Genomic DNA, 10,149 nt, shown 5'->3' on the forward strand with positions numbered 1-10,149 from the left:
TGTAGGGAAATTCAACGCTGCAGTTTGACGGCAGATTGTTCAGAGCAGACAGAGAAGAGTTTGCTGATGAAAGTTTAACACTCTGACAGCGAAGCAGAGCGAATGGAGGACAGACGCTGACAGGTACGTCCACTTCACCTCTGAATTACAGCCACGAGAGCTTCACCTCCACCTGCAGACACTCGTCCAGGGAGCTTGAGTCTGTAACTGCTGCTCAGACGAGTGATCAGATCAGTGAGACCGTCCCATCCCTCTGTACTCAGAAAGGGAAATGCTGATTTTTAGCAACACATCTGTTCTTTTCACTTCTTCTTTGCTTAAATTACAAAAGTCTCGTGTGTTTCCAGTTGTTAAACTGTGCCACTGTTTTGTGAAATTTAAAATCGAATTCGTGCGAGTGGTTTTGTGGAGAAACGTCCTCCAGGAGACACTTTGTCTTTGCATCTGTTTGGCTCATCAGGGAGGACGTGCTCAGCATTTACAGCTGCAGACTGAGCTGAAACTTTATTTACACAGATTCTGTGTGTGAACGAGGACTCTGCTGCTCAGTGAGTCCAGTTTAAACCCAGCGTGTCCCTTCAGTAATGATGCTGTTAGAACTGCTGGTGAAACTCTGAGGAGTTAGAAATGTTAGTGTGACGTTAATAAAGGTTCTGAGTTAGTTTCTCGGTTTCTAATGAGTCATTAGCAAAAATCTGTCCGTCAGCTGTGATTACAAACGTTAATAAATCATTAATAAAAGGTTCTGCAGCTGTGAGTTTGGTCCAGACGTTGCTCTGATGAGTCAAAGAGAGTAAAGGTAAAGATATTAACCATGAATAAATCCACTAGTTGCAGATTATAAACCGTTAATTTATTCATGTCTTTATGTTGCCCGGAACTTTCTAAACCAACCTCACAAAGGTCTATAAAACAAACACAAAGAGGAATCAAACCAATGAGGAAGAAGCAGTGAAGCAGCCTGCGGCTCTGCCCGGCATCTCCACGTCAGAACAATGTCGGGACTTTGGTGTCAGGAAGTTTGTCGCCTTGTTTATCGTCAGGCCTCTGAGCTCGTGCCTGTAAACGATGAGCAGCCACAGACTGTGGATTTGTCTGCAGCGTTGTGGTGTTTCACAGACACGCACGATGAAAAGAGATTGGCTGTTAGTTCGCTTTTCCTCCCCGGACCATGAAGACGTCCACAAAGTTCAACAACATGCAGAAGAAACCGCTGCAGGTGAAAAGACAACAAGAGTCTTTGTCCACGAGACTCTGTGCTGTCCACGAGACTCTGTGCTGTCCTCAGACGTTGTGTCTTTAGCTAAAAACCGATGAAGCAGTGACTCCTCTGGTTCCCGCGCTGACAGGAACTACACCATCATTAACATCTGATAATCATAATTTACAGCTTGTGCAGTGAACTGAATCCACCTGCTGTTAGAAGAACAGATCATAGAATTTAACACCTGCTTCGTTACCAGTGAACAGCAGGAGAAGGAAAACAGAATCATTTACCAGGTTCATGACTGTGTTTACTCCGATATCACGTCAACACGTGTCAGGACACAGCGATTATTCCTGACTCTCTGATAAAATCATGAATGAATCATTAAACCTGCAAAAAAAATTCAGACAAAACCCTGCAGATTCATGATGATGTTTACCTGTCTGCTCACCTGTCTGCTCACCTGTCTGTTTACCTGTCTGCTCACCTGTCTGCTCACCTGTCTGCTCACCTGTCTGTTTACCTGTCTGCTCACCTGTCTGCTCACCTGTCTGCTCACCTGTCTGTTTACCTGTCTGCTCACCTGTCTGTTCACCAGCTAAAGAAACCAGAGAAGAAAACAACAGTGACACCTGGTTCCTACACCAAGAGGTACATCATCTATCTATCTATCTATCTATCTATCTATCTATCTATCTATCTATCTATCTATCTATCTATCTATCTATCTATCTATCTATCTATCTATCTATCTGTCTGTCTGTCTGTCTGTCTGTCTGTCTCTGTCTGTCTGTCTGTCTGTCTGTCTATATTTCTGTCTGTCTGTCTGTCTCTGTCTCTGTCTCTCATTCTCTGTCTGTCAGACAGGATGTCTCACCCCGACGTGTTAAACTAACACTTTCTCACCCTCCATTCCTCCATCCCTTCATTCCCATATGTTGCCATGTTACCATGGAAAATGAGCAGAGTGAGGGCAGAGGAGAGGAGAGAGGAGGAGGAGATGAGAGGAGGAAAAGAGTGTTGAGTGAAAAGAGAAGGAAGTCATGCAAAGAAGGGAGAAGAAAATGAGGAGAAAAATGAGGGAAAGAAGATGTAAGGCAGGAGAGGAGAGGAAACGTGAAAACAAAAATTCAGAAAGTGAGGAGAGGAGGTGAAGTGACGGATTAATGAAAATATGTAGGAAGAAGAAGAGAAGTAAAAGAGGGAGAGGAGAATAGAGAGGGGGAGGTGAGACCTGAAAGAGGAAGAAAGAAAAAGGGAGAAGAGAGAAAACCATGAGCAGAGAGGAGACAAGCAGAGGAGGAGAGGAAAGAAAACAAGGAGGGAGAGAGGAGACAAGGAAATGAGAGGAAGAAGAGAAGAGGAGAGGAAGAGAGGAGAAGAAGAGATTGATCAGATTTAAAACACTGTTCACTGCCCTGGAACCAGTGAGTCTATCTGGTTAGGCAACACTGCCGACAGTCAGTGTAACCATGACGACTGCAGTCACATGGCCGGAGCAGGAAGTTGACAGTGGTGTGACTTCCTGCAGAGGTGTAAATTTACAGCAGCAGCAGCAGCAGCATATTTATCACTGATTAATCAGAGCGTGTTACCGTGTAGATTCTGCAATGCATCATGGGACCTGTAGTCCAAAGCTGTGTCCAGTTCCATACGACAAACTGACTGTGCACAGTGAACATCCTGTAGACTCACAGTGCATATCGAGAGTAGAAGGACCAGAAGAAGGAAAGTTCACTTCCTTTATCTTCATTTATATAGAACTGACAGTGGATGGATGGATGGATGGGTGGATGCGTGGATGGGTGGAAGGGTGGATGGATGGATGGATGGAAGGGTGGAAGGGTGGATGGATGGATGGATGGAAGGGTGGATGGATAGATAGATGGATGATGGATGGGTGGATGGATGGATGGACGGATGGATGGAAGGGTGGATGGATGGAAGGGTGGAAGGGTGGATGGATGGATGGATGGATGGATGGGTGGATGGATGGATGGAGGGAATGGTGGATGGGTGGATGGGTGGAAGGGTGGATGGATGGATGGATGGATGGATGGATGGATGGAAGGGTGGATGCGTGGATGGGTGGATGGGTGGATGAATGGATGGGTGGATGGGTGGATGAATGGATGGATGGAAGGGTGGATGGATGGATGGAAGGGTGGATGCGTGGATGGGTGGATGGGTGGATGAATGTATGGATGGATGGGTGGCCACATGCCGAACACTGGCCGAACATTTGGATCAGAACTTTAAACTACAAACACGTTAGCACAGGGAACTTTGTGAATTAGCATAACAATAGGCTAACAGTTAGCATGGGTCTGACCACGTTCACTGACCATCACCTGTGAAGCTCACAGATTCACTCCGTGTGTTGAGTTTGCAGCTGGGCCAGCACCAGTATGAAAACCTGGAGGACTGAGTTAGCTCAGGCTAACATTTATCTCTGTCTGTGTGCAGATCATCAAAGCCGACTGACATGAACGATACATATGCTGTGGTCAACAAGGCTAGACATTCTCAACCACCACCAACAAGCCCCACCCAGTCTGTTACAGCCCCTCCCAGAGCCAACAGGTAAAGAAACACCTTGAGATCACGTATATCTGCAGTTACATCAAAATAAAATTATCACTGACAGCAGTTTAATAAGTGCATTTAAATGTGTGTTACCTGGTTCCTCCTGTTAACGAACCGCTCCAAACACGTTACACTGAAGAAGCATCATCACGCATCACTGCTGTGTGAAATGTGTGGCCTGTTTTCCCGCTCCTAGGACGCTTCCCTCCTCCCACCACTATGACAACGACCCCTCAGGAGCATCAGCGGCTCCGGTCTACAGCTCCGTCAGACCCCGGGCCAAACCATACAGCCTGCTCTCTGCCACGCACACCTACGACAGCGCAACATCACCCAATCCCAGGCCGGGGGAGGGGCTACTGTCCTCGCACAGCAGTGGAGAATATCAGCTGGTGCCAGGTAACAAAGAGAGGAAAGGAAGGAAGGAAGGAAGGAAGGACGGGTGTAAATTTTAGGTTTAGATCACAGTTTTTCTGTTTGTTACCTAATTTCTGATCATTGCTCAGGTTCATCATTTGTCACCAGGTGAAAAACTGAATGAAGACATCAGGTTGTCGTTGTTGTTGTTGTTGTTTTGTCCCGTGTCAGTCAACTTATAGACACAAACATGCACTGAATGCAGAGCCAAGATATTTGTGTGCTTACCTGTGTGTGTGTGTTCTCATGAAGAAGGAAAGTTCGGCTAAATTGGCTGTCTGTCAAAAAAATGTCCCCCCAAATTAAACCCAGACTAAAGCTTTGGGGAGGGGTCAGGACGGACAGAAAGAACAGGAAGAGGAAATGAAGGAAAGGAAAAGGACAGTTGAGGAGGAAGAAAAGGAAATGAAGAATGAAAGACTCTTCTGTCTTTCAGCTGAACAGCATTCACCAGCAGACGATGATGATTATGAAGAGTTTTCCTCTTCAGTCACAGACATGTCCAACTTCTGTCCACCTGGTGGCATCGGTCAGTACACCTGTACAGTCTGTCCTCACCTTTAAAGAAACTGTCCATCCTTTTAGGACGTCCTCTTGTTTGCTGGCAGGTTAACTGGTGTAAAGACATCGAGGTTTGAATGAAGGAAATCCCACATTGTTTCTGTTAAAGTGAACACATTCACACGACATCCAGACGGCGCCATCAGCTAAACCCAGCAGTGTCCACGATGGACTGACTGGACAGATATTATGATACCATTAGGCTAACAGTTTCCCCCTGCTTCCAGTCTTTGTGCTAAGCTAGGCTAGCCACATCCACTCTGTAGCTAAACTTCTCAGACAGAGAACAAGAGGACGTCCCTAAATGTTGGACTGTTCTCTCTGTGAGCTGAATTGTGCGTTTTAATGCATTTGTGTTATTTTTCAGGGTTTAACTGTCGCATTCAGAAGCCCAGAGGACCCAGAGATCCTCCTGCTGAGTGGAGCCGACTGGAGAGATGAACTGGTTAGACTGGACTTTACTGGTTTACAGTCGACTGAGTAAAATGAGACTCTGTCAGTGTGTTGACTTTCAGCTGAACTGGACTGAGGCTCGTTGTGTGTGATTCGATGTGACTTGTTGTTTTGTCATGCCGTCTTCAAACGTCTCCTGATTTCAGTGTGTGCGTGTGTGTGTATGTGTGTGTGTGTGTATGTGTGTGTGTGTGTGTACCTTCCAGTACAGATGGGGATCGGGTTCGTCAGCTCAGATGCTCAGCGACTTTCACTTTCACCTGGTCACTCAGACTAATTCTGACTTTTTTACTCAGAAATTAACTTGACAACAACAACAACAACAAATTATACTGAAAACAAACTGTTAAACTAAAGGTTGTTCTGAATGATTCTGCCTCAGATAATGTGTTATTTTTATTTTTGTTGTTATTAATGCGCTACCATGAGTCAGTGGAAAATATGAGCGTGCTCAGACGGGCTTCTGGTCTGTTGTCATAGTAACAGTATTAGTCGGACAGTGTTGGACTCCAGTCGTAGTTTTTTACTCGGAGTTAAAGTGAAGGATTTTTACTTTCGTCTTCCACCTCAGTCCAGAGCTGGACGCGGAGCAGAGTCCTGATAAATCCACACTCTGGTTCTGCAGGTAGCACAGCGTCAGTGTCGACCACCAGGGGGCAGCAGAGACACATGACGCAGCAGACACACACGGACTCTGTGTGTGTGTGTGTGTGTGTGTGTGTGTGTGTATAATACAGTGAATTACAGCTTCATGTCAGAGGCCAGAGGAGACACACACACACACACACACAGAGGAAGAAGGTGGTTTCAATTAAACCTTTGGCATGACTGTGTGTGTGTGTGTGTGTGTGTGTGTGTGTGTGTGTGTGTGTGTGTGTGTGTGAGGCTGTGACATCATCAAATCTGACTCAGGTTTCAAAAGATAGTCAGTGATTCAGCACACACACACACACACACACACACACACACGTTTGTCAGTCAATCTGATTTTCAAAAACCACTAAGTGCTACTCTCTCACTGCCAGCTGAGTTTGTGTTTGTGTGTGTGTGTGTGCGTGCGTGCGTGCGTGTGTGTGTGTGTGTGTGTGTGTTGCTACTTTTTGCTACCAAAACACACACACACACACACACACAGGCCGTGGGTGTTGGCTCAGTCGGTGCAGGACAGACCACAGGCATCCAGAGACAGACTGATGAAACAGTGATGGTGGAAATTTTTCACACACGTTGTTCGTCCATGTTGAGAGTCGGTGTGTGTGACCATGTGTCCTGTTCATACGTCTGTGAAGTGACGTCTTCCTGACTGGACTGACCCTGCAGTGTGAGGTGTGAGGGCTTCAGGAGACCCCTCCCGCCCTGTGTGGTTTACAGGAGTGCATGGATGTTCAACCTGTCTGTGAGTGAATCTCGGCTCACGCTGCCGACGCCAACTTAGACACCTGTGTGGTGGTTTAACGTCTCACCTGGCTGCCGTGATGTGCTCCAGGACACTGTGCCCAGGACTGCATTACCAACCAGGCAAAACAACAACTGCCCAGGGCCCCAAACCTCCAGGGGCCCCAAATGGCCCAGGTTTACTTCATGTAATTTTTATCTATGTTTCTTGAATAATCACTTACTTCTCAGAAATTTGTGCCACTGATGTACAACATGGACTGAGACAGGTCCTCCATCCTCCATCCTGTGGACCTGGTCTTCAAGATGGATCCTGTGTCAAAGTCCAGTTTTAAGACCCCAGAGTTTTTTAAAGCTTTTTTTTTCCTGTGTCCAATAATTAAGACGCAGGTCTGTGAGGCTGCAACCACCAATTACCTTCATCATCAGAGACAAACCAGGAGCAGTCCATCCAGATCTGAACTACTTCACAAAATCCAGTGTAAACACACTTTTACCATCCTGGAGACACAGTTCAACATTTGGGGAAACATGCTCTTGTGCAACAGTTCCACTGCAGACCTGCACTGTGGGAAGGATCAGGAGACACTGGATTCACCGCGGAAGTGAATGTAACATGAGTGAAATGACAAACAAAGATACAGAGAATGAGCCTGTTGATCCACACAAACACAACAATCCTGTCAATTACAGCTCCAACATGGTTCAGTTTATCTCACACGAGAAACCATCACAGAAACACTGACTGGACAGGCAGAAAGAAAAGATGTGGCTCAGTCTCTCTGTTTAATTTAACTATGAATTCACAGTCGGACAAAACTGAAAGTGACAAACTCCACAGGAAAATATCGTCTCTCACACACACACACACATTATGTACTGGACTCTACACATGCAGGGAGCTGTACTGAAGCAAAGGAAAGATGGATCAGATGATGTGTTTGGTCTCGGTCACTCAGCCTGTTGCACTCACTCGTTCTCTGGTTGGTGGAGGTTGGTACCTTTGGGCGGCCGCGCTGCAGCAAGTAAAGAGTGCAGCTAGCCAGGCTGTTTCCATTCTTTAGGCTAAGCTAAGCTAACCAGTGCTGGTTGTAGCTTCATGTTTACTGTGCAGACATGAGAGTAACTGTTCCTTTAAATGTGGAGGAAAGAACCTTTTCAGATTCAGTGGTTTGGGATGTGAAGATGTAAAGACTCCGTACAGTAACATGGAGCTAAATGTTCTGAGGCCTGTGACGGCAGCCAGTCTGCATCTGAGTGTGTGACATTAACACTGGATATAACATGATGTTCATGTCACTGATCACAGGTCTGCTCTGATTTAATCAGTGTGCGTCGTATTAACAGTCTGATTTCTTTAAATCTGCTTTAAGAACAGAAATGATTTTACATGTCAGTGAAACACATGGGAGTGGAAACAAGTGAAGGAAAAGAGAGACAGAGAGAAAGAGAGGAGCAATTTTAGAGGAGTGAGAGGGTGAGGAGATGATAAAAGAGGGAGAAAACTAAATGTGATGATAGAGGGATGGAGGAGAGAGAAAAGGAGAGAGTGTGAGAGTCGATGGAAAGGAGTAATGAAAACTGAAAGAGAGACGGAGAGAGAGAGGAGGGGATGATGAGAGATGGAGTGATGAGAAAAGGTGGATAGTGATTTAAGAGAAAGAGGGTGATGAAACAGAGGGATAAACGGAGAAAGAGAGAGCAGTCCTGCCACTGAGCCTTGTTGCTAAGCAACTGAGCAGCTCCTCTTTGAAGTTTTTCCTCATTGTTTTTTTTTTTTTGAACAATGAGGTCAGAGTGAGGCTCAGCAGTAACCACGGCAACCACCTCAGCACCACGCCTGGCAGCCATCCCGTCCTCCGAGGGGGGGTTGTGTGTGTGTGTGGGGGGGTTGCTCTGTTTTCTGCCCATGTGCCCATGAGCACAACTTCCATCACACTCAGGAGACTTCTTCACCCTGAGCTCAGTCTCCCAGGCGAACATCCTGCCTTCCATTGCAAGCTCCTCTACTGAGACAACCACTCGCTCTTTTAGCTCTCATTTTGGTCTCAACTGACTCCTGACGGAAATTTCTAGCTGCTAAATGCTCCACCGCTGGAGGAAGCTCTGTTCAGGATGACGAAGAAGAAGAAGAAGAAGAAGAAAATAGACACGTGATCAGTTCAGCTGTGTTTTCTGCTTTAAGTGTGTTTTGGTTCTGGGTAATAAAACTGTTTCTGACACACATGCACACACACACACACTCCCACACACACACACACACACACACACACTAACAGATGTGTTGGACATCAGACAAACCTCAGAGAAGTAAAAATAAATAAAGACAGAGACACAGAGAATTTGTTCTGCTCTGCGGCATCGACCTCGTAAACTTCACTCAGGATTTAACTAACAGCTGCACACGCACACACACACACACACACACATACACACACACACACACACACACACACATACACACACACACACACACACACACAGGGTCCAGATGTGTGTTGTAATGGTAGTAGGGATGTAAAAAGGAAGCATACAGTCGGTCCTGCAACCACAGAGACACACACACATGTAAACACAGGCCCATTGTCATTAACACACACACACACACACACACACACACACACACACACAGGGCCATTGTCATGCATGCTGCTGACGGTTTCACGCCGACTTAAAAAGATTAACGGGTGATCGGCATCAATTTACACTGAAGAGAGAAAGAGAGCAAGAGGGTGAGGCATGGGGGAAGGTGGAAGGGGGAGGGGGAGGGTGGAGGGGGAGGGGGAGAGGAAAACACAGAGAGAAAAAACGAGGGAGTTGGAGAAAGTGTAAACAAGTGTGAGGATGATAAGTTAGAGGCTGGATGGAAAGCTGCTGCGTAACTCGCTCACATCACTTCCTGGTTTATGATGGTTCATCGTCAGAGTCACGAACTTTTACTTTTATTCAGAATCATCTTCAATCAGCTTCTGAGGCCGAGCTGACTGACGCCTCGGTTTGTCAACACTCGGATGAATCAGATAAAATGATTGGTTGACCCTTTGTTGACGCTGCAGCAGATAAAAAGATGAAGATGGAGCTGGAAACTTCCCAGGTCTCTCCACAGAGTCTGAAGCTCTGCGTTTAAGGGAAACGCCGTCTCTTCATCGGCTAACCCTAACCCGTGTGTAGGTACAACAGGTCAGTACAGCTGTGGACAGACAGACAGAGAGAGACAGAGAGACAGACAGAGACAGGCAGAGACAGAGACAGACAGAGACAGACAGAAATTAGATGAGCGAGTGTGGAGCTCTGAGACTAAACTGTTTACCAAAGCTTTCTTCTTCTCCTTCTTCACGTTTACTGATCTCTCTCTCTCTCTCTCTCTCTCTCTGATGAGGTTTCTCCTCTTCTCTAAAACAGACCACAGTCTCCTTCTCCTCTCTTTCTTTCCTCCTTTCCTCTTCCCTACCTTTCTTTATTGACTCGTTTTTTCTTCCTCCCTGATCACTTATTTCCATCCTCATGTCCTCCTTCCCTCTCTTCACTCC

The 10,149-nt window shown here is 46.3% G+C and overlaps 1 protein-coding gene across 5 annotated transcripts in view; it reads left to right on the forward strand.

The window, feature by feature from the left end:
- ptpn18 (protein tyrosine phosphatase non-receptor type 18) overlaps positions 1-5,595 on the forward strand; it is a 15,453-nt gene extending 9,858 nt beyond the window's left edge. For 3 of the 5 annotated variants that reach the window (XM_041047267.1, XM_041047277.1, XM_041047242.1), the window contains exons 12-16: positions 1,806-1,858; positions 3,674-3,790; positions 3,990-4,192; positions 4,647-4,739; positions 5,139-5,595. In XM_041047267.1, the coding sequence (XP_040903201.1) occupies positions 1,806-1,858; positions 3,674-3,790; positions 3,990-4,192; positions 4,647-4,739; positions 5,139-5,212 (540 nt within the window). In that variant the 3' untranslated portion in view covers positions 5,213-5,595. The remainder of the gene's footprint in view (positions 1-1,805; positions 1,859-3,673; positions 3,791-3,989; positions 4,193-4,646; positions 4,740-5,138) is intronic. The other 2 variants (XM_041047258.1, XM_041047249.1) reach the window with 2 other exon arrangements.
- Positions 5,596-10,149: the final 4,554 nt, after the last annotated feature.

The sequence above is a fragment of the Toxotes jaculatrix genome, chromosome 2 (assembly GCF_017976425.1).
Source record: "Toxotes jaculatrix isolate fToxJac2 chromosome 2, fToxJac2.pri, whole genome shotgun sequence".
NCBI lineage: Eukaryota > Metazoa > Chordata > Actinopteri > Toxotidae > Toxotes > Toxotes jaculatrix.